Genomic DNA, 26069 nt, shown 5'->3' with positions numbered 1-26069 from the left:
AAATTCAAGTGATATTATTGTGATTTTCAAAATTCACAAAGCTATCAATCATGAATACTTTATATTTGGCAGTAGTAAAGCAATCTTACTCTTAGCCAATTTAGACACGAATTAAAACTAGCCCCCCCCCTCCCATGTTTGCCTCCCAAACATTTTGTCAATATGTGATATGCATTTTTGGATTTTTTCTAAATAACACTAGCCTAAATGCTACGCAGTATTTTTTTTATATTAAATTTATTGTATTTTTAAGCCCATTTTTTGATAACTAAAACAAAAAGGCTGTAAAAAAGGCGCATCTTGTAAGGCAATGTGCTAGAATGGGTTATGTGTGCAGGTTTAAGCCTTTTGTGTGGTTTACAAAACTCTTACTTAACTACTGTACAATGTATAAGTATGAGTTCATCGTCTGGTGAAAACTGCAATTTAATTCTAGCCCAATCCATTTACACATTCATGTATGGGCACATCAAATCTGCTGCGGATATTGAGTAGTTTCACTTTCTACAACATATTTAATACTTGAGAGAGGATGTGAATTATTTACTAGAAAATTCAGGAAAGATTTATCAGATCTATAATGTTAATTATTGAACTTTTTATTTTAGCATGTCATTTTTATGTTCAGGGGGTTCTCTAACACACCAGGCAGGCACTCAATACTCACAAGCACCTGCCTTGCAATCTCTTTGCCCTTCTTATGCAATCTACCTGCGAGCTATAAATAGATACGTTGCCATGGAAACACTTCAAGAAAACATAACATCCAACATATAAGAATACATCACCTCAGATCTCATTGCTGAGCATACCTGCAGAACCAGCAAAGGAATCCAACCCAATATGGGAATACAATATTAGACATCAACGACAGAGTACCCGGGCCTAGTCCCAGGCAAATTTGAAATTTTAATGACATCCTCGTTGAGCTATGTTAATCCATGCTAAAATGGCACATTGTCGTTGGTTGGTGTGACAAATGTAATAAGCATGGGGTGTTGGAGGAACTACTACAGTTAGCTTGATTCAGGTGCTCGAGATGTTGTATTAACATATGGAATTTTGTATGTTTGATCAATAGAATCTGATACTTGTATTACCGTGAGCAATAGAGCTCTAATGCTGAGTATACAACATTTAGATTTGTCTTGTGAATTATTTGGTTCATAATGTAATGTCTTGAAATAATATTTTCTACATTATCTTACATGCATTTGTTTATATCATACTGTATGGATAGTGTGCAACTCATGAATATTTGGAAGAAACATTGAGCTTTTTTTTTACCAAAAGATTATTTTTAGGCATAAGTACTGGTGGAGTTTCTGGCTTGACAATGAAGATGACCTTTTAATATGTGAATACATGTATATTTGTCCAAGTGCCACTGTACTCAACAGCAAATTCAGTCTCATACGGTATTGTATATTTTCGCGAACAAATATTTTTCTGATTTTCAATACGAAAGGTCAAAATTTTCAAATGATGGACAGCTTTTCCTCCCAGCTACATACACTTTAAAGGCCCATTTAGTGATTTGCTCATCTGGACGATCGTAAAAATAATCAAAATTCAAATTTTGGTATCTTTGTCATTGTCATAGATGTGCTAACATAACCTGCTAGTCAGTTCAGTCGAAAGCTGTTTGAAAAATGTTTTATGAGGCAAAACAAGCTTAAACTTCTTTTTATTTTCTTTATATTTTCTCATCTTCTTTCATTGTTATCTGCTAATTAAGCCAGCCGCGAGGTGGTTGGTTTTGATGTGATGGGTCACATATGACAAAATTTCATATTCGTATGCTGTTGGTTAAATTCATAAAATAACCTCTATTCGCGTAATTTCGCAAAAATATAACCCTCGCAAAAATGACCACTTATGTAGTATCCCATTGAAACATTTGGAGAGTTCAAGAGAACAACATACACATGTATGGCCAAGATATTGAAAAATAAAATTATGGTCAATTCAGAAAAATCAAATTGCTTTTATAAAGGGTACATTTTTTGTTTGATTCAATTTGATTCAAACTGAACAAAACATGTGGAAATACCATCAGACAGGTCATGCAAGCAAATTACAAGAACACTTCAACAAATTGCTAAAAAGTGGGAAAAAAATCCAATTTTGGTGTAATTTCACAAGTAGCTGCTATACCTACGATTGGATAATTGGCGTAATTATGTTGGGTAATTTTCTGTGTTACCACCACCCAAGACGCCATGCATATCATGTGACTCACAAACAGCATTGTTTTCCCAAAAATCACCCAATAGGTGAGACAAATTGCTTGGAATGTTCAATTTCGCCAAGCTCCTAAGTCGTCAACACCCAGCGGTCTTGGCAAACAAACCCTGTCACTTGTAACACACCCCTAGTACTGATAGCAAAGCAAAGCCTATCTCGCGTGGTGTTTCTTTCCCCCTTATTTTTACACGTCTCTCAGAAAATAAAAACTTAACGAGTAAAAGTGGGGCAAGACGCTAGTCCGGCGCCAGTCCCTCCTCTCAGCTGCTACCTACAATTTGCTTTCATTTGCTTACCCCATGCTATATATACAGGACACATTATGCTAGACCATTAACAGTGAGAGATCCCAGTAAGCTAGCACGTTCCAGCTTCGCACTCTCACAGCATGTCTAGCATATTTCAAAATAACTTTCACCCTGGGACCTTAGGGCCGTTGAACCACATACCTGTCACCCGACCGACCTTTGGTGGCGTAATTGTGCGTGAAGAGAAGCATTTAAAGAATATATTGGGGAAATACAAGAGGCTTAAAGTACTTTCACAAAGGCATGGTTAAAATGGTTAAATCCTACTTCACCATACTCTTGACTTTATTTTCATGATAAATCGTCCCTCATTAGACTAGTGTAACGTTACTATTAAAGCAATGCACTTGATTTCATAAATTCATTACAACTTAGGGACGCACCATTAGATACTCAGGGGGTAGGAAGTTGGGGTCGGGGAAGATTTTTTTTTTCGCCTACCGGTATGCATGGTTGTTTTTTTTTTGCCGCCAAAGGCGGCATGTTTTTTTTTAAAATTTCATGCATTTATACACAGTTAGGTGGGGAAGGTTTTTTGGTTTTTTTAAGTGTTGGTGGGGAAAGTTTTTTTTTTTTGCTCATGTAGTCGGGGAAGTTTTTTTTTTGAAAACTTCCTACTCCCCCTGAGTATCAAATGGTGCGTCCCTTAGTGGATTGGATTCCCTACAAAGATGTGACTCAGTAGTCCCTGCACAATCACATATTCAGAATATTCTGAATTTGTTCATGAATACATACAGTATATATGTATGTATCCGAAGTTACAAAAATGTACCTTTTAATTTCAAAATAATGAAGGCTGTAGCCTATAGGGTCACAGGTTACAACTAAAGCAATTTTTTTCACTTGCTTTTTGATCACCAGATAAATCTGTAATTATCTTCAAATTCAATACTAATGTACGCACATATGTGACGCGATCAAGCAAAATCAGTCGGAACTCGGCAATATTGATTTTGAGATATAGCCAAACAAAGCGAATATTTCCTTTTGTTTCCTCTTGTTTTGGAAACAATTTAATTGCTAATATCTTTGGAACTGGTTGTCCAATTTCAATTGGTTTTTCTGCAAAAGCAGTTTTGTAAATGCTATTTAGTAGCCTATAAGAAACTGAAAATTTAATATTTCCGAGTTCCGACTGATTTTGCTTGATCGCATCACACATATGTAACATGTGCAATTAATGTTAAATGCTAAATTAAACTAATTAATCATCACTGATCAAGTATACCATGATTTATTATTTATATTAATTATTATAAACATTCATTTTCCTTTGAAAAATCAAAAAATATCTTTCAATGAGGAAACCCAATTTAATTTAATTTAATTTGCATCTTCATGATTTATTACCATCTTCTTTGGACAAATATTATAACTTAGGACAAAAAACGCACCAGATGGTGCCTAATATATTTTTATATAACTGTCATAACATCTGAAGCTTTTAAAATGCAATTAGAATCAAAACAGCAATGTATTTTTCATCTCATTAGGACATTGTACACAGGTGTACTTAATGAGCTTAAGGGGGTACTACACCCCTGGCCAATTTTGTGCCTATTTTTGCATTTTTCTCAAAAATTATAGTGCATTGGGGACAAGTAAGATATGTATATTATAATATAGGGGCAAGGACTACAACTACTGCACTGAAAATTCAGCAACTCACGGCAAGTAGTTATTGATTTATTGATCAAATATTGGTTTTCCCTCATTTTTGACTGTAACTCCACAACTGTTGTCTGTGTTGAAATAAAATTTCCAGTGCAGTAGTTGTAGTCCTTGCCCCTACAATAGATACATATCTTACTTGTCCCAATGCGCTATGTTTGAGAAAATGCAAAAATAGGCAAAAAATTGGCCAGGGGTGTTACTAGTACCCCCTTAATAAAATGTAAATGTTCAAAAAGCAGCCTCACAATAAACATGTGTGGTATCGCTGTCTACAACAATAATGCTAATGTTTTCATATCACGAAAGTGATATTTTGCCATGTATGAAAGATGTGCCTACCATTCCGTCAACGATATATAGCGATGTGCCTACGATATTGATTTTTGTATTCAAGATATTTACGACCCATAATGCAATGCACAAACCTGGAAGTAGTGTCATCAATCCAAAATGGTGACTCACAGCTGTTTTGAAGCTTAGGAAAATACTGGGATATGGTGATCATTGTCATATTTTTTGCCTACAATGCAAGATATGAAAAATGTGTGGAGATACCCATGTCACAACAAATCAAGGGACCTATTAGAATTTACAAATCTAGTGACTTATCACTATTAATCATTTATCCTTTAGTAAATTATTTTGAAATAAAATGTGCATGTAAAGTGAGTTTATCGAGCAAATGAACTAAAAACTGCTGTGTATTTCTTAATAATAATAAGCATGGGTTAAAAGTAGACTAGACAAAAAGACAGAAAAGTTTGGAGTAATTAAGGCCCGGCAAAAAACGTGATCTCGCTTTTCACGCCGTGATTCTCGCTATTAACCAATTATCTCGCTTTTTAAAAAAGTTTCCAAGCAGTGCACTTACTATAAAAATGTTGCTTTATGCCATAAAAGTTCGCCAAATTCCATTAAAATGCAGTTCCAACTTCGCCAAAGTGCAGAATTCAGCAGCATTGCAAGCACAAGGTCGAGTGAAAACCCATTCTTTACTCAATAAAACTGACATTTCATTTCAAATGAGTTCAAGTTTAGGCCAAATATCATTATATTTATTGAATTACTGGAATATTTTGACTATAAAACATAATTCAAGGTCAATTTTTTGTCACTTTTTTTTGCAGTCTGACGACAAGGTAGTAAAGGAAGCACATCCTCACTGTTGTCATTGACCGAATCTGAACAACATAGGAATTTTTTATGGAATTTTTTTTTTTTTTCTTTTTCGGATTTTCGTATTTTCGGGGCGTTTTTAAAGCTTCTTGTGCCATTTTCCGGGGGATATCTCGCTTTTCTCGCTTTTCAATACTTTGGATCTCGTTTTTTACTTCAAAAAATTGCGTTTTTTGCCGGGGCCTAGGAGTAATGAATTAAAGAGTTAACAGGAGTTTTTTGCTGTTTCAGTGTGCATGTTCTCATCATTGATGGTTTGGTGGACTGTCATGTAACTAACATCCAAGCGTGATCCTAAAAATGCCTTTCACGGTGACCCAAACTAATTACAAGACCTCTTCTACGTTGAGGTTGGCTTTCCCTGGATTTTTATTACGTATGGAGTAACATCAATTGTTATCAAGAGATTTCTCATTACGATGTCACTAATTATTAATTATGGCAATTGTTAATTTGCACACTTTCAGTGCTTCAAAAACAACTTCATCAAAACATGTTTACCTTGAGATAAAAACACAAAAAACAACATTGAAGCAAATTTTGCCTGAAGCCATTTAGGCGTAGATCCGGGGGATGGGGGTTTACCCCCCACCCCCACCCATACATGTATAATTTCACTTTCTGATCAAATTAACCTTATACTTGGCCATTTTAGCCCCAAAAGTGCCAATTTATTTTTTTGTTCATCAGAAGTGAGATCGACAAACATCACTCTGAAGATGGTCATCGTCCGAAAGAGTCAAAACTGTCAGGTCAGTAAACAATTTTTTGGTTTTGACAAGATGAAATGCTTAGAGATACAGTACATGCAAATGATTAAAACAACTGTAATCAGGGATGTAAGTTGCTGTTGATAAAAAATCTGAAAAAGTGCCGGCACACTATCTAAAATCAAATGCTAGGGATCGGCTACAACGGTATCACCCTACTAAACGAATGTTTGTTGCTCTTTTTATGATGAAATATCATCATCTAATTCCGGAAATGTTGAAAAAAAAAATTATTAAAAAAAAATTTAAAAATCTGAAAAAATTTGGATTTGGAAAAAAATTTGGAAATGGAAATTCAGAAAATAAATAATGGTAAACTTACATCCCTCAGTATCGACTATCTACATACTTGTAACTAACAACGCAGATAGCCAGCCCTGTGTATTTTGTTAAAACATGTTTTGTTTGACAATCAAGTTGTTTTTCATTTCACCTGTGGTGTAGTATACACAGGCAACCATTATTAATCATAACAACAGTTAGCTAATTACAGCTGAGGAACAGGTTTTACTTGTAATTAGTCCTGCTTGATTTGAATAATGAGATGGTAATGAGATAGGGTGCGCAGGCTTGGAAATAAAACGGTAAACAACTAAATGAGACCAATGCACTAACCTCATTAGGGTGATACAGTCCTAATTGCTGGTTGTTATTTCTTTTATGTGACGTGTCATGTCAAAAGGAGACACTTTTGGGCAGGTTATGAATTTTGAGTTTTTTGCATATCTTAAATATAGAGAAATTTTGCTCCACAACACCGTTTTCCCCAATGGAATTGGACATTCCTAAGCGAAGATATGGAGTTCGAAAGTTATGGTATTATAAAATTGGAAATTGAGATATCGGCCTTTTAATAAAAATATTATTATTATTGACAATGTTGAGAGTAGGAATTAACTTGAAAAATGTCTAAAAAACTACAAGATGCCAGTTATATTCCGGTCTGAAACTATCAGACAATATTTTTAGCATTAATAACATCACAAATTCGCAACAAATCCAAATTGTGAAAAAATCACCCACCGGCAGATTTTTGTCTATTTCTCCATTTATGATCCTGCCCAAAAGTGTCTCCTTTTGACATGACACGTCACATATAATATGAATGAATGAAGTGAGCAAACGAATGAGGGAGAGAGAATGAACAATGGAATGAATGAATGAATAAATGAATGAATGAATGAAGTGAGAGAGCAAGTGAATGAACAAAGGAGATGTACAAGTGGAATAAATGAATGAAATTATGGACAAGTCATGAACAAGGGCTTATGCAGCCAGCTGTGTAGGAGTGTTTTACACACTAAATTTGTAAATTACACACCCAGTTTAAGTTGTACACAAATCCTTAAATTTACACACCCTGGATTTTGAATTTTACCTTGTAAATGAATGAAAGAACAACCCAACTTAATATTACAGAACAGAAAGACCAAGCTGTATCTAGAGGGGAATATAATCAAATGATTGCAATATGACATTAGTTTATAGCGATGATTTTCCTGCAATGCGCAATACGAAAGACAGTCTCGATTCACTCGTAGCAAATCTACACAATTCCTTAACTACATACATTTATATCCCATCATTGTAAAACCCCAACAGGTTTGGGTTTGGTTTGCTCAGTCTACTCCCTTTCTTTCTCTATTTTTAAATGAAAATTTGAGGGGATGAGATTTGACAAACTTGCAAAAAACAACTTCCGCAGGTCAGTATCACCTTATTCCTTTCAAGCAGCTATGACACAAACACTGTAACCCTATCTGCATAATAATACCTTGTTTTTATCAATCTTATGCATATTTCATTTTATATGAATATTTCATAAGCGATTCATCATCATCATCAATTACGAAATAAAAGACAACAAAGACATTCTGTGATGAAATTGAAGAAAGTACCAAAAAACAACCGTGGCATGGAGTGTTTATTGCCTATTTATTGCTGGAATCAATACTTGCGAAAACATTAAACTCAATCAGTTGCATATTTTTGCTTCATATAGTCCTAATCAGGTTTGGTTTCAAGCGGAATTCCCTCTCAATTGCGTTATACAATCCAAACTTAAATGTGTTTGTTTAATATATTTATTTATGCGCAAAATAGTGACAAAACAAATACTGTAAAATGTTTCCTTTTAAACACAGGCTACCTGTAGTCAGTAGAAAAGGAACATTAAACATTCTGAAAAAGATACATACAATTTAGCTTTATAATTTATACACCAACAAATATTAAATATATAATTTATTCAGATTGGGGAAATCAAATACTGTTAAGTTTGGGTACAAAATATGTGAACATTCTAAGCCATTAAAAAAATCAGCGTAAAATGCCTTAATACGGCACAGTGTAAACAACAAGGCCTCGTGTTCGTAGTCAACACATTTTGATGAGGGTATGGAATGGTAGTGAGTGGAATCATGCGTGTATACAACACGGCATGCAGCCTTCCTCCCTCCCCGCATCATCATCACTGCATCTGACAAACATCATACAAGCGTGACGTTTTGTTTTCCTTTTTGCTTTCGGTGAGGACAGAGCCTCACAGCGCTTACTTGCTTCGGCTAAAAGGGGCAGCAGCATTGCGACAAACAAGTGCAACATCACATCAAAACAAATCACATTTCAAAGTGATGATCTGGCAAAGGACTCTGTAACGGGACAACGGGAGGAGTACTTTGCAAACCAGATGTATGATAATGTCATCACAATTTATGACAAGCTTTTAAATTATATTTAGACACAAAGATGTACGGAAATATTTTTTGCTAAATTATACAAAGCTGCTACATACACAATCCTATCTCCATAAAATTAGGAACAAGTAATGCATTAAAACTGTGCAGTAGTACAGTATGGTACATACATGTATACTGGTAGTACAATTCCTGCTAATTTATCACCAGTTCAAGGAAAAAGAGATCTCTATTTTAAATGTTGATTGTTATAAATTTGTTCTCCCATTCTAGTATTGAGGAAGATTTGAACAGTTTTTCGATAATTATTTGACATAAATTATGCACAGCAGCCCTATAATTATACATCATTATTATATTAATATATTTTGTTCTTTTTTAATTACAGGCCTACTCAATTTCAAAACAATTTATACCATAAGGCCCTTCACAATTGATTCGGAGTTTACTGTTCATGATTTTTAAAAATAGGACGAGGTGACTTTTAATTATTAATTATTAATTATCTATTATTTTCTTTATTTAGTATTAGTTATCACAACCAATTATCAACCCGTTTTGACGGGAGTCGGCATTTGATTATTGTATTAATATGCTTACTTTTACACATAGTATCAGGTGCAGATGTTATGCTGTTTGTTATTCATCATTATTGTTGATATGATTCATGTTAATTAGAAAGTAGTAAAAGTCATTAAAAGTTATTTTAAAGGAGAAAATCAAAAATAAAAATAAAATAATTAAATATTTTGCAATTTTCAATTTTGGACGCGGGCGGTTAACAGTAAACTAAGAATTTAGTGTGAAGGGCCTAATCACAAATTCACTTGTGATGCAGACTACATCTATTTATATAAAAATAGGTGTGATATTCAGAAGAAGAATTTCCTTAATTCTAGCATTCAAGGACATTTTTTTAAAGTTTTATGGACAGTTCTCTAGGCCCTATAGTATTTAAAATATTGACAACAAATTTGACATCAATTTTGTTAGCAGAACAATAGGCATAATATTATAGCCTACATATTTCACAACACCATTCATTGATTTCCTTGAAACACTGACAAAAATAATGTTATGTGCCAAGGCAGGGAGAATTCAATCATTGACATCAAGGTGATTTGGAGTTCACGAAATGACCGAAACAAATGCTCAGCATACAGAATGCTCAGCATACAGAGTTACCATACACCAAATCAAGAGGCCTAGTTTTCACAGGTTATGTTCCCAAGCTGAAAGGTCACCCAGCTGGTCATCTACCCTGCCTGGTCAAGCCTAGTCAAGCAAGCAAATGTCCTAAAATCATAAGGTCATTGAGGTCTTCCATCCACTTTATCTTCAAAAGAAGAAAGCATCAACAAAGCATGAAAATGTTTCAATACATGCACAATAGGAACCATTTTAATCACCTCAAATACTCCAAATAGTCTTATAAAAGGTAAGGTCAAATTAGCCCTTGGATTCAAACCGCAATTGTATTGTCTCCAATCATCAGCCAGTTTAAGAACAAAAAAGCTGGAATTTGAAGTTTCTTTCACATGATACCCACTTTAAAAACTGTGAACAGGCCAAACTGACAGTACAACATCTGAATAATAACCCTATCAAATTCTCACTTTGAAGTATCAATCCATTTTTATTGAAAGCTTTTGAAACTTATTTCTTTCAGAATTAAGCAGGGGCTTGTCAATACTGCGAGGTGCAATGTCCTACTGGTCAAGCTTGTGAAGTGGACAATTCCCCATAAAAAATGCATTTTTTATGAACTGGGAAACAAAATCCTCTGGACAGACAGTCATTGGTTCTGCTAGACAGAATTGTTTTGATATTATACAACTTCAAGCAATTTATGCAAGTTTTTGGCAGATTTTAGAAAAACAAAACAATTAACTTGTCATTGGCTTATGAAAGGACATGAGATACTGGACTAAATCAAGTTTTTGAAAAGTTCGTTCACATGGTTTTCACCAATAGGTCAAAATCCTTGTGATGCATAGAAAATCATGTACTGGGTAGTTGAACGTGTAACTTTACTGTTTGTGCACAATGCACATTATCTAAAAAAAGTTGAAAATAAAAATAGATCCCAATCATCCCAGCATATTGCCTCAAGAGCATAAAAAGAACAATGTGGTTTTTTTCTGTACATATGCCTTTGTCATTAAAAATGCTTCAAAAATTGGAAGTTCTTTGAGTTGAGATGTGCACAGTCCTTACCGCTAAATGGAAGATTTTTTTAAACCAATATTACTTTTATTTTTGATACCAATGATTGTTCATCTACTTGTGCTATTGTCTCAGTGCTCTTGACATTTCACTTTCTGAACGCCAATTGATGTACAGTTTATGGCCATCCAATAGAAGGGACTCTAGTCTACTGTCTATAGCATGGCTATTGGCTACCATTGCAAAAAATATAATTTTATATTTTCTACTGAATGTTCAATAACAGGTACCGTACTGGTGGTCAGGAACTGCCTTTTGAGGAGAGTGAGAGCAAGCGCTCTCTACTGCTCTCCTTAGGAGAGTGATTTTTAGCTCTCCTTAGTTGACCATTCTCTCCTTACATTCTATTGTAAATGCTATAAACAGAATTTCTCCTTGAAGACTCCAGAAGAGCTATTTAATGCTCTCCTGCAAATTCCAAAAGACAGTCCCTGGGTGGTACCGGCACATTCCTTACAGGTGCTCTTTGTGGGCAGGGAAAGTATTTGTAGAGAGTCCATTTAGGTTTTGAAGCCTGGATAAATAAAAAATGACTTATTTCCAACTGAAAAACATGTGACAAGAGGAATTTTACACCAAACAAGGCCATGGAAAATATCTGCCCTCCTGTGTCCATGATGAGCTACATGAACAGTCTGGTCCGTGTCATTTTCCCGTGACCAGCTTGGTCGCAGAAATCGCGACTATCATATACCGCCCTCTATAATACTGGACAGCAGCCACTGGGGCATAAAATTCATGAATTTCGACACTTTCTCAAGCTAGAAAACACCCAAAATGCATCACGATCGCTAGCTTGAAACATCCGTATGACCACAGCAACCAAACCACGGCGGTAAACATGATGAATACATTTTGACTACTTGTATGCGCTAAATACAGATAAGATATTGCAGAAATGTGATTTCTTTATGTGAAATTTGGCGCATTTTCCCAGGAAATGATAATTTTTCCATGCACATGTTCTGATGTACAATGTAATGTATTATCTCATCTGTTGGCATAACATTAACAGCAGACTTTTTTTTCATTTTTAAATTGATAAGAGGCAACACGCTAGCTGATTTGTGTCGATGAATTACTTCCTCTTCATCTTTGAACAACTTCCTGATTGGGTTATTAGCTTTAAAACTCAATGTTACAATTTTGGTTAATAAAAAAATCATACAACATTATTTTCAATTTTAAATACAGCACTTTATGCAAGTACCCTATGTTTGAATTACCATATTTACCAAAATTAAATCAATTTATGCTAAAAAAATATTACCTCCTGTAAATGTCAGCATCCAATAATATATTGTATCTCATTATCTCAGATGAAAGGGATTTTCCCCAACATTTGAATTAATATCGGTATTGCTTGGTGGGATTTTGAAGCTATCAATTATTACAGTTGAAAGTGCATCACATATCACCATAAATACCCAACAGAATTGAAGTGAAAAACAAAAGCCTCAACTGAAGAACATTTACTTAAGGTATTTATTTCACTAATTTAATTTTGATCAACAGGTTATAAATGACAAACATTTGCTCCAAACAAATTGAGCAATTCATGCTATCTGAAGGTGAAAAGGGGCAGATAAAAATGTATTTCAAAATATTTTTTTAATGTTTTCCACAGCAACTTGTGCAACAATATGTATGTATTCCATCATTCATGGGAGCAGCTTACACTTAAAGTGAGGATCCTCTTTTTGCCAAGAATCAGGAAGTCATGTACACAGCTTCATAAAATTAACACTGCACTTGTTGTGCTTTAAGGTGGTACACCCCCTGATAAATTTTTGTGACTAAGTTTGCATTTTTCTCAAAAAAATAACTACACACTGGTAACAAAAGTTATATTATAATCCAATTACTTCACTGAAATTGCAGTGATTCAAGACAAGTGGTTCATTATGTTAATAGATGAGGTACGTTCTAGGGGTAGCGCCACCTCTTTTCTTATCATAAATAATGCACCGGTACCGCTTGTTTTGAATTACTGAAATTCCAGTATAATAGTCCCAAACAAAAATGTTTGGTAGACTCATAACCGGTGCGATCTTACCTTTCCGATGTTGATTAAGATACTTCTTGCATCGATCCCGAGATGCGGAAAAAACCAATAGTCATTTTGTCCCACATAAATGAATAAATAACAAAAACCCCCCGATCCCCCGAGTGGACTCACCCAATCGGTGACGTCACACACGATAATCATCCCTTATCCGACTTGGGCAGCCCTACTCGCCAAACTTGTAGGGGGCGGCGGGGTCGAGATAATCAACATCGGAAAGGTAAGATCGCGACGGTTATGAGTCTACCAAACATTTTGTTTGGGACTAGACTCAGTACACCGGTCGATCTTACCGCTTCCGATGTTGATTAAGATACTTCTTGCATCAACATCTGAAAGATCGATCTAGCAAGTAACCGACGGATGGAGGTACAAGATTGGCCAGCATCTGATAAGGATCGGGAGAGTGGGTATCATGGTAATCGCGAGGTCAAACTATTTCCCCCCCTCACGGCCGGAAACAGAAAGACTACGTGAACAGACAAAACCCTGAACTGAAAGTGCAGTGGTTAAGAATAGAAACACTGGTTCTTACCATGTTGTAATTCTGATTGTCCATAAAACACCTGATACCCAACCACCATATTATCTCCGCAGAATAGCCCTGGAGAACTTATCGCCTGGTCGTTGGTTTACGTTTTTGTAATAAACCGTGGAAAAGGACGACGGGTTCTTCCAAGACACAGCCTGACAAATCTCTTCAATGGGGACCCCCTATGGTAGGCCCACGAAGATGAGATAGATCTGGTTGAGTGGGCCTTGGGGCGGCGTCTTTTGCCGCCCCGAGTCCACTAACACCTGGACCAGCCACCGTGCCAGAGTCTGTTTAGCGGCTGGACCGTGCGGTTCTGCGTGAGTGATAAATAAGCGGTCATGAGCCCCTCTTAAGGTTTGTGTTCGGCCAAGGTAGTGCTGTAGCGCCCTCACCGGGCACCACAACCTGTCTTCGGCTATTGACGACCCCTGCCCAATACTGGGGAGGAAGAGGGCGAGTGTCGGAATGTACTTCGCTCATTTTTGCAAGGAAATCCGGGCGAAGAAGAAACAGCGTCGCTCCGTTGTTAGTAAATCACGGAGGCTGACTTGAGACTGCGTGCAACTCTGAGCAGCGCCGTCCGAGCCAACGCCAGAAGAAAGGCCGCCTTAAGAGTGGCGTATTTAAGGGTCGCTTTTGACAGGGGCTCAAAGGGGACCCTTAATATACTCCAAGACTGTGTTGAGGTCCCATGGAGGACCACCTTCCTTTCGGCGGCGCTCGTTGAACATACCGTCGAGAAGAAGACTTAGGGACCCATCTGAATTGATAGTCGACCGTCTTCAAATCCCGATGAATCGAGAGAATGGCTGACTTATAGTTGGCTATCGTTGCCTGCTGAAGTCCTGACCTAAACTTTTCTGTCAGAAAATCTGCCACTAGAGGCACAGGGGCTCTAGTGGGAGATGTATTTCTCTCATCGCACCATGCGTAGTAGGGAGCCAAGCGCTGACTATACGTGACGGAGGGTAGACTCTCGTCTACCCCGGCGATGAGAGAAGCAGCTTCTGATGAAAAGCCTCCCTCCGCCAGACGTTCCCTGATAAGGGCCATGCAGCTAACTGCAGGTGCTCTAGTGGTAGACTTGGTACCTCTCCTCCGGGCATCCGGAGTAGATTTGGTAACTCGGGGAGTACTCGCGGCTGTGCCGCTAGTAGATCCACCATCGGTCGAAACCACAGGTGTTTCGCCAGAACGGTGCTATCAGAATGACGTTGCAATCCTCCCTCCCGATCTTGGTCACTACCCTTGCGAGCAGTGAGATCGGGGAAAGCGTAAGCAGTCATTCCTCCCCAGTCTCACGGACAGAGCGCCCACGGCGAATGCCTGTGGGTCTGCGACCCTCGAGCAGTACACCGGCAGCTGATGATTGCGATGAGATGCGAACAAATCTATCGAGGGTGGTACATCACCTCGAAGATCGTCTGGGCGACCTGCGGAGCAAGGGACCATTCTGTAGGTCCCGACACCTTTCCTCGTGACAGATCGTCGCGAGGATGTTGGTGACTCCGCTATGTGCATCGCTCTCAACGTAATCTGCCTGCCCTTGCACCAACCTATCAGGCGTAGTGCTTGCAGGCACAACCGTGGTGACCTGGTGCCCCCTTGTCTGTTGAGGTAGGCTACCACGGTTGTGTTGTCCGTTTGGACAACGATATGAGATCCCACGCTCACCTTCTCGAAATCCTGGAGAGGTCTCTCCACTGCCCAAAGTTCGAGAAGGTTGATATGGAACTCCGTCTCCGTGGCCGACCATAGGCCCGAGACTGAGTCCCGTGGATGTGGCCCCCCAGCCCAGCTTTGACGCGCGTCGGTCGTCACCACGTGGCCGCACCGCTGGTGCAGGGAACCTGACACCTTGAGTCAAATTGGGCTGATGGGTCCACCACCAGAGTTCCTCTCGCGCGATCTCCGACATCGGAACCGCGAGGGATATTGGGTGACGACTGGGCCTGTAAAAGGCTAGAAGGTGTAGTTGTATAGGCCTCATGTGAAAAGCGGCAGTGCGGGTACGAGGTCTACCATACTGGCCATAAGGCCCAAAACCTTCATCCATGCCACAGCGGGTGCTCCCTCTGACTCGGCCAAGAGTCGGGCACACCTCGCCATGTTCGTCACCCTCTCGGGTGAGGGCGCCGCGATCCCTCCTTGAGGTTGATCTGGGCCCCTAAGAATAGTGGTGTCTCGTCGGGACCAAATTGGATTTCTTGATGTTGATCAGAAATCCCAGGTCCCGCACCGTACGGACTACTAACTCCACGAGACACTGTGTCTCCAGTGGGGTGCGTCCGTAAATGAACCAATCGTCCAGGTAGCAACACATGTTGACTCCCCTGCGCTTCAGGTACGCTGCCACCGCCCTGACCAGGAGTGTAAACACTCTGGGGAGGTGGACAAGCCGAATGGCAGGCATCGAAACTGGTAAGTTTGACCCTGTACCTTGAAGCGTAGAAACCTCTGATCTTGAGGTGCGATCGGAACATGCAGATATGCGTCCGAGAGATCTAGCGATGCCGCCCACATACCCTTGATGGGGCAGGCTAGCACGAGCGAGTCTCCATTCTGAACCTCTTGGGCCTGATGAACTCGTTCAACGGCTTGAGGTTCAGAATGAACCTCAATCGCCGGTCTTCTTTGGAGCCAGAAAAAAGTGCTCCAAAACCCCTTGGTGAAAGGGGGTGACCGGGACAATCGCTTGCTTCGTGAGAAGCTGAGTGACCTCTGATAGTAGTGCCCGACGCTGGGGGCCGTCTGGCGGCACTACCGTGGACCTCTGAATCGTGCAGGCGCACGAGGGGTGGCTGGTAAATTCCAGCCTGTAACCCCACTGACCACTGACAATACCCAGGCGCCCGGTGAGATGGCATGCCATCTCTGGGCGTAATGCACAGCGGCCGCCCACAGGGGAATCCTGTGGGAAGTCCAAAACCTGCCGGCATGGACTGTCGACCGCCCGTGCCTCAGGACCGATCTGGTTTGCCACCCTTAGAAGAACGGCTCTTCTTAGGGGCTTGCCATACGATCCAGAACTACTCTTGCGCTTCCCAGATTTTTGGGAGGTGCTGGAGTAGCCTCGGGCTCGGGTGTAGTCTGTGGTGCTGGCGTCCTGCTGAAGCGGAGCTGGCGCTGAAGAACGCTTAGAAGACTTCTTCTTCTTGTGCTTCTTCTTCGCCTTACTGCCCTTCCCCTTGGTCAGGGCAGCCTCTGACTTCTTCAGAGTGCTCTCATTGGTGGCCTTCTTTGCCCGGTCCTCCACCGTAGCGCAAAAGGCCTGTCCAAAGAGTAGCCCCTGTCCCACCGAGTCAGACTTCTTCATTGCTTCAGCAAAGTCGGAGCCGTAAGTTGACTGGAGGGACAGACAGGCATTCTCCCGTCGGCGAGATGACATCCTATGGGCTAGGCCCATAGAACTCTCGTTGAGGTTAGCTGTTAGCACCGCTAACAGATTAACCTCATGGAAGAGTTCGACGTTGCCCGTGGTCGTTCGCTACCTTCCTACCGAGGTGCTCGGCAAGCGTGGTAGCGACGCTAGAGACTCTGATAAGCGGCGTGCTCGCTTATCGATGAGCTTTAGCTCCTCCTCCCACTGGGGAGAAGCGACCCGTGCGCCTTGGCGCTAGCGGCAGGCGCTTGGCAACGCGTCTGGATCCATGTCAGGGACCCTGAGGTAGGTTTCAGTAGTCCTCCTGCGAAACACGCAGTGGAAGCGTGCAAGCACGGGCGTCGAAGCTCCAGCGAGCCTGACAGCCCTACTGAAACCTACCCTTGAGGTCCGCCGGGAATGCAAGTGCAGGCGACCCTTGTGTGGACGCGCTAGCTGGGCATCCTACTGAAAAGATGCCCTGGTCCTCCTGAACGGACTCCTCCTGAGAGAAAGCCAGGCCCAAACCTTGGGCCACACGGCTCATCACCTCAGCGGTGTCCGCAGGTAGACCATTGCTAGCGAGTTCCTCACGGGGAAGCGGGGGAAGGATACCTGAAGCTAGCTGCACAGTCTCATCAGACTGTGAGTCGCTACTGGTGTCATCTTCCGACTCCTTTCCCTCGCCTTCAGACTCTGACTCACTCTCTGATGAGGAAGAGATCTGACGACGGGCATCTGAAGGTGGACAGGGAGGTGTCGCCACCGTGTGGCTAGCCAACTGAACACCAGCAGAAGAGGGAGTACTCCCGCTAGACCCCGAGATGCTAGCTATAGCACCCGGGATCCGTGACGCTCTCGCTGCTGTCGCCCTAGCCATAGCAGTGTGCGGCCTACCCTGAGCTGTATCAGGGTTAGCCACTCGCCGCCGGGTTGGGTAACAACTGGTGGTACTGCTTGCCCAACGCTAGGCGGCACTTGCCACGGTGCTAGACCGTGGAAGAAACCACCCTGCGGCGGATACCACGGGCATACCCTGTTGGTAGCTGACCCTGAAAGGATCCGCCACCAGGGAAACCCCATGGAGCGGCAGTACCAGTACCGCCTCCCCCCCCCTGTTGCCACAGAGACTGTGGTAACCAGGACGAGTACCGCGGTACCTGCGTGGTTGTAGCGTAGGCGCCCGGAAGGGCTCCCGGCTGCGTACCACTCTCGCCAGGCCTCACAGCGTTCCCCGCTAGAGGATCAAGCCGTGTGTATGGGTACCCGCTATACTGGCTGTCCCTTGGCTAAAAGGAGCTTGCCTAGTATCACGGGTAGCTGAGCGTGTATACCCTCGATCAGTCACCTCGCTACCTGAATAGGCAGTATCAATCAATGGAGCCATGCTCCGCTGAATAGATAGTGATCGATCATAAGAGGGTAATTGACCCATTGACTGTAATGGATCACCACGCTCTGCTGGCTCTCGAGGACATAAGTGGGTTGTTGATCAGCCAGGCTGTTCAAACTACCTACCCTAACCTCTTGAGCCTCGCCAAGGTCGCTGTGTGTGGCGGACCACTCACGGCAGCTATGGGTGCGTGCATAGTGGCTACCACTGAAGTCAAGCCGTAGCTCGTCTCGGTAGCTGCCACTGTTTGCACTTGGGTCGCTGTCCCGTGAGAGACTGCGAGCCCAACCCCGGTATAGCCGCTAGCCAGTCCCGGAGGACAGCCGGCAGCCATTCCAAGGTCCAGGGAATCACTCGGCGGTCCCACCATGGAACGCTGCCGTGTGACAACCCCAGTTGGTTCTGCTAAGACTACACCAAGCGTTAGCCCGGTATCGTCTCTGCTAAACCCATGCACGTTTTCATTCGACCCTTGCGGGAACGAAAAGCGTGCTGCGTGCCGATGGATCAACCCAGGCAAGCCCGGGTTCCACTGGCACGCTGCGTGCTGACAGACCGGCCGAGGCAAGTCCGCTGCACGCTGTATGCTAGAGATTCAACCCAGGCAAGCCGGGGTACCCTTGGCATACTGTCCGTCGCCGGCTACTCCGCGGGTGCTAGACCCGCTCGTTCGCCAGCAATAGACGGGTGTCCACCTGCAAGAAACTCGCTAGAGATCTCACTGGTAGACTGGTACGCGCCTGTTAGGGCAAGTACCGCCCTGCTGCCTGCTACTAGCTTAGGCGTTAAGTCAGTGCTTTCGCTGGCTGCTAGGCCTTCGGGCTCGCTAGCAGTCCCGGAGGGTCCGCCTGCTTGCCCGGGACCGGAGCCCCAGAGGTTACCTTAGCGTGGCCCTTGCCGCCTCGCTAGTACCTACCATATCAATCTTACCTGTAGGCTTCTGTTTCTTAGTCTTCGTCTTCTGTCTGTGTCAAGACCCTAAACGAAGCGCTACTTTCTAAATCCTCGAAGTGGATGTCCGATAAGCCTATGCAAAAGGAAGCACACTAAATTTGATTTAGAGCAATCCCTGTGGGAGTAGCAGAGTGGATGCGGGTCCCACTCTGGTACAAGGGAAGGGCATGATTGACAAGGCCTAGACATTGTAGTAATCGGGAGCGCATACAGCACTACCCCGAACACAAGCTCAAGCCCAATAAACAGACCCACACGCACAGTGGCTGGCGCTGATGTAGTGGTATGATATAAATATATAAATACAAAGGGATGAAAAACTGAAAACCTTTTGGGGAAGATTTGTCAGGCTGGTCCTTCGAAACCCACGAACTCTTAGCAGTAACTCAAGGCGTCATCAGGCGTACTGAAAGATATAACGATAGAGCATACCATAAACATAGCGATAATCACTCACCATACATGTATACACAGTATTGTACAAACATCTATTGTAACTTACTAGTCTGCTATAGTTGTTTTACGTGAGAACAAAAAATAAAATGGCGCCCTAAAGGCGTGCCATTTTGAAAACGTGTGTCCCGTGATCTGAACGGAAATACACATACAAGCTAAGTTTTTGGATCGTTTTGTCACTTTTCTAGCGAAAAATGTCGTCAAAACTATCTCCTAGCGACTATACTGGTTGGTTTTTACCTCAGTGTAACAAACAAACTGTATATCTCGTCCTTTGGTTCGTAATGATACTTAGCGTTGGTAAAGAAAAATCCACACGTCTATCTCATCTAGAAACCAAGGAGGATAAGGTTGATTATCGTGTGTGGCGTCACCGATTGGGTGAGTCCACTCGGGGATCGGGGTTTTTGTTATTTATTCATTTATGTGGGACAAAATGACTATTGGTTTTTTCGCATCTCGGGATCGATGCAAGAAGTATCTTAATCAACATCGGAAACGGTAAGATCGACCGGTGTACTGAGTCTATACATAACTTTTGTTCCCAGTCCAGTATGTTATTATTTTTTGAGAAAAATGCAAAAATAGTCATAAATTTATCAAGTACCACCTTAACTTTGATTACATTTAATTGTTGATACAGAGGAAATGGAAGAAATAGAACAGGGGTGTAATTTAGTTTTCTGAATTTGCTCTTGCAGGAAATCAACTTGTTGTACAACATAGTACACAAGATGTCTACATGTATAGCTTTAAAAGTTGCAAGTCTACTTTGCAATTAGAATATTTCTTAAATTTCAACTCATTGTAAAACAATGAGGGACAAATAGCTCAAAATCATTGTAAAGAGAGCTGTAGATCATGATTTGTCTGACCTTTGCAGCTTGAATGTGAAGAAAACCTTGAACCTCATGACACTTGATCCACAAATTTTGATCAAGAATGTTCCTCTTCCAAAGATCTGTCTACACATTGAATCATGACTTACTGTCTTGTCATAATACAGGCATAGACAGAGTTCAAAGTGAGCACAATCTTGAAAGTTTTTCACTGAAACATGCTCTTGGTTCCCATGGAAATCTTCATAGCCAGTGGGCACAAATTTTTGTTGAAAATTCATTGCCCCTGAATTATTTTATTGCAATCATCTTCAAAACAGCATACCTAATTCCCTTAAAATTTGCCCTTTTTAGCCCCTGATTGATATGAAATTGGGGAGGGCCTTGGCCAAAACAAATTTAGATTCTTATGCACTGTGGGTTAATTCAATGTAAAAAAAATAAAACCACTTCCCTCCCCTCATCAATTCATGAAATTCCTCTGGAAGAGAACCAAAAATTTAATTTTACTTGGCCTAAGACACATTGATCATGATTTCAAATCTATTCAGTAATTTGCTAAATAAGATTGGGTTTTTTTTGCACGTACCTTAGCAGATGTGCCAAGACAAAATAGAACATAAATTTAAACATTAATGTCTAGACTAGAAATTAGCTACAGTACCATAGGTACGGTACATTTGAAATTGAATGGGAAGCAACTTTCTCTAAATATGACAATTTTAATGATCCCCTTCTCTTTTTTATTCCACAACTTTAATTTTTTTTTATAAGTGCTTTCAATTCAATTTCAACATCAGTTCTGAACACGTGATTGTGCCAGCAGCAAAGTATAGGCCTATTTTAAACATTATTTGTAAGTCATAAATAGAGATCATGTGACATACTTTTCAGCCATGAGTACACAGATTTGCACCCATGACAATATTTTAGGGAATGCAACCGTATCATCAAGCTCTTCTAAAGTTCTACCCTAAAGATGGTGAAAGGTGGTAGGCCTAGGCCCTAGGCTGTCACTGGCTGTGAATCCATGGGAATTTTACCATCCAGTAGGCCTGAAGTAGCACCTACTGGCTATGGCTGAATTGAACAACAACACTGCCTGTTGAAATCAAATAGTGATTTTTTTTTATATCAAGGAAAATGTTATTAAAATAATCAGAAATGTGAAATATCACATTTAGTCAAACTTGATGCACTTGTTGTGATTTAACCAGGATATGTGTAGGGCTGGGAGAAAAGCTATTTCTGGACATGTATGATCAGCTGATGATACAGGGAATACAAGAGTGTTGTCAATGGCTGTAAACATCATTAAGTCAGTATTCAAGCAGTGAGTCTAGGCTTCACATTCAAGCACATGACATGACCAACAAATGACCTACCAAGATGCCATGGCCAAGGGGGAACATGAAAGAAAATAAATGTCTGGGCATGGGCAAAACGCTCTACTCACTTTTGGTCTCGTTCTTCTGCTGTGCTTGAACGGCCACAAAAGCAAACATGGAGATTAATGTCCATAACATTGTCTGCTTGGCAACATATCCGACATCCATGTTTAATTAGATCTGAAATGAAAAATGGTAATGAAATCCATCAATGCACAATACACAAACAAACTGCCCACTATACATGGTATACAGTAGAAGTTGTTGTTTTCGCTAAATTAACCGGTCATCTCGTTCTGTGGCAAACAACAGCTGCAATTTGAAACCAGTACATGCCACATGTACTGATCATGGCCGTACTACCGGATGTGGCTCGCCAGGGTTTCCCCCGTATCTTTCTTCACTACAGTCCGCCACGAACTTGAGCGAAACAATGCTTCGCAAATGACAAAGACCAACGTTTTCTCAAATGTAGGACCCTAACCTACAGGGCAAACAAAATTCCAGATTATCGTGAGAACTTACCGTGTGTTCACGTCTATGATCAGATGTTTCAATGTTTACGCAAGCACCATTTCTCGCTCTACGAGAAGTGAAATCGCATCAAAGTTTGGTCTTTTATGTCCAGGGTCCTATAAAAGATTCAACGTGTTTACAAAAGAGAACCATCACGAGTACCGATGAGTTATTTTGACATCGATTTCCTTCACAAACACTTATTTTTCTCACTGGATATGCCTTCAGGTAGCAATCGCCGAATCAGAACACGAGTGTCCCGCATATAATATAATTCCGTAATCAAATAAACCCAGGAAAGTCCGTTTCTGTAGTGGTAGATATTAAAGAATTCACATTTGATATCGTTGAATTCACTGTGCTATCAAATACGAAGCACCATAATCAATCAACAGCGATATCGAGATCGCAAAACGACCAAAACAAGTCGATTGGACCAGTCCATTTGAACAATGGGGATAACTTTCTAATTGGTTGTTATTTAACATGCTCTTTATTCGCTTATATTTCCCAAAAAAATGCTTTAGTTGAATGTGTTTTAATATTTTTCTCACAATAATTACATTAAATAAGCGAATTCTTAAAAAATTAAACAGTATTTTGAAACTAGTGAGTAAATTACACATCTGAGGTTCCCTAATGGGTAGCACAACTTTCCCTTTCTATAAAATGCTCGTTGACCCTATTACTCTCGCCCGATTGGCGGAATGCTAAATATGTACACACATTGCCCACGTTGTGGAACTTGTACAAAAATTACCCGCGAGTTTGCCTTGCGTAACACTAAAACATTACCATGACAACGAAGAGGAGAAATGATGTTCAATTCAACATCACTTGGACTAAACCCAAAATTCATTCCCATAAAGTACTACGTCTCAAGTCATCAAAAAAAAAAAAAATGAATATGCATTTGTGATGATGATGATGATGTGGAGTCATGAATCTGATGATGGACTGGATTAACAGTAAAGTTATCGCTCTGACGCGACGATAGCATGATGAACCTCAATCGGATTCAATGTCACATTTAGGGCTGAAGATAGCGTGCACCTGATTGGATTCAAAGTAGGCGTATCATGAGGCCTAAACTATATTAAACTTTTGATAAGCCTACTAACAGTGCCGCCGAGTAAAGCTACCGGTATCTACTGAAGATAGCATGCACCTGAATTGGATTCAAAGTAAAGCTATCTACTGAAGATAACATGCACCTGAATTGGATTCAAAGTAAAGCTATCTATTGAAGATAGCATGCACCTGAATTGGATTCAAAGTAAAGCTATCTACTGAAGATAGCATGCACCTGAATTGGATTCAAAGTAAAGCTATCTACTGAAGATAGCATGCACCTGAATTGGATTCAAAGTAAAGCTACCAGTGCAGTATCTACTGAAGATAGCATGCACCTGAATTGGATTCAAAGTAAAGCTATCTACTGAAGATAGCATGCACCTGAATTGGATTGAAAGTAAAGCTATCTACTGAAGATAGCATGCACCTGAATTGGATTCAAAGTAAAGCTATCTACTGAAGATAGTAGGCCTATGAGCCTGTAAAATGGATTAAGTAAAGCTATTTACGGAAGATAACATGAGCCTGAATTAGACTTCAAATAAAGCTATCTATGAAAGATAACATGGAACCTGAATTGATTAAAAGTAAAACCATGCTATCTACTGAAGATAGCATGAACCTAATTGGATTCAAGGTAAGCTATTGAGCTATGCTTATATGGCATGAACCTGAATTGGTTTCAATGCAAAGCTATGATCTGCTGAAGATAACATGAACCTGGGCCATGAAACTGAATGAAGATAGCACAAACATGAATTAGACAGGCTTCAAAGTATAACTATCTACTGAAGATACCATGCACCTGAATTGGATTGAGTAAAGCTATCTACTGAAGGTAATTCGAAGCTATCTACTAAAGATAACATGAACCCGACTTAAAAGTAAAACCGTGCTATCTACTGAAGATAGCATGAATCTAAATTGGATTCAAAGTAAAGCTATCTACTGAAGATGACATGGTCCTGAAATGGCTTCAATGTAAAGCTATCTACTGAAGATAACATGAGGGCTATATATTTTCCCAGAAAAAAATATTTATCCCAAAAAAAGAAAAAAATTCGCATGACCACAGGGCATGTCCAGTACACATGCAAGAAAACAAGATGCAATTCCTTCATTTCCTCCTTCACATAAAATGTGAAGCTTGAAGGCCAACTTCTTAGAAAAATTAAAAATCACAAGAAAACAAGATTTAAGGTAGAACTTCATCCTAATATAATTGAAGATAAATTTTTGAGAATAAAATACAGTTTGTCCTAAAGAGCATGTTCACTGAACTCTTCACTGTTGACTTTACATGATGGATGTTTTTAAATATTACCAATTATTTGGATGCAACCTTTCTTTACCATGTCACCAATTTACCAGGTAGTTGATCCTCCACCACGAAGTTCAGCATGAATCCTCAAATTATTTGCACAAAATTGGGGAGCAAAACATGTTTCACAGGTCCAACAAAGCGCCCATCTTTCCCTCTGACATATGGGCTACAATTCTGGGAGGCACTGCAGGTAACTTACGGTTTTGTGAATATTACTAGTATTCTAACTTAATGCCTAAAAAAACTGTATTGCTCTTTGCGACTGACCCTAAAATCTGAAAAAATATGGTCGCATTTTGTTTTGTTTTTTCCGTATTTAATGAATTTCATAATTTGGTATAAAATGTTTTGCCCATTTGTAATTTGTACCACACAACAAAAAAAGAAGCTTGACAAACCTGATAAATCATTGTTTACCATCATATTTTGTGGTAAACTTGAGTTTTTTTTAATATTGTATGTGGCAAAATATTTTTTATATAAGTGAATGTTCTTAGTCATCCAGTAGTAATGGTAGTTGTAAACAGAAATTTGGAAATAAATCTAATGCTGATGGAACTTGCTTTTTGCAACTTTGCTATGTTGCATCTCGAACCATCTGACTTCATCAGGCAACTGAATCGCTGGACTGGTCATGTGATCGATAGCTAGGCTGTCGCTTTATCTTATTCTTATGCATGGGACTGGGACATCAACTTCAGACAATAGTAGCTGTCTATTATGCGACCAGTCCATTGGATCAGTTGTGTTATCAAATCTGGTGGTTCCAGATGAAACATAGCTAAGTGGATAAAGGAAGTTCCTGTATTAGATTTATTTCAGGTCTGAGCGAAAGCACTGAAAACTGATAATAAGACAATGTTACATTTCACATTATTTTTTGCATTCAGATTTAAGTTTTATTGAAAAATATACAATTACACAACTTTGATGTATGTTTATCATAACTCAATCTGCATCTCAAGTAAGACCGAACAAAACAAATAGTATGCCTCAACGCTGCCACACACATTTGTTAATGATGTGCACTTGTCTCAAAGAAATTGGCCATTTTAAATTTTGTC

The 26069-nt window shown here is 40.4% G+C and overlaps 1 protein-coding gene across 2 annotated transcripts in view; it reads right to left on the bottom strand.

The window, feature by feature from the left end:
- The window catches only part of LOC140171210 (insulin-like peptide receptor), a 173705-nt gene extending 150731 nt beyond the window's left edge, over window positions 1-22974 (bottom strand). For both annotated transcript variants that reach the window (XM_072194423.1, XM_072194424.1), the window contains exons 1-2: window positions 22617-22974; window positions 22160-22271 (exon numbers count right to left, since the gene is read on the bottom strand). In XM_072194423.1, coding sequence (XP_072050524.1) covers window positions 22160-22259 — 100 coding nt within the window. In that variant the 5' untranslated portion in view covers window positions 22260-22271; window positions 22617-22974. The remainder of the gene's footprint in view (window positions 1-22159; window positions 22272-22616) is intronic.
- Window positions 22975-26069: the final 3095 nt, after the last annotated feature.

This window comes from Amphiura filiformis, chromosome 15 (genome assembly GCF_039555335.1).
Source record: "Amphiura filiformis chromosome 15, Afil_fr2py, whole genome shotgun sequence".
NCBI classification, from domain to species: Eukaryota; Metazoa; Echinodermata; class Ophiuroidea; order Amphilepidida; family Amphiuridae; genus Amphiura; species Amphiura filiformis.
The sequence above is the reverse complement of the archived record's forward strand: the minus strand, read 5'-3'. Positions and strand labels throughout refer to the sequence as shown.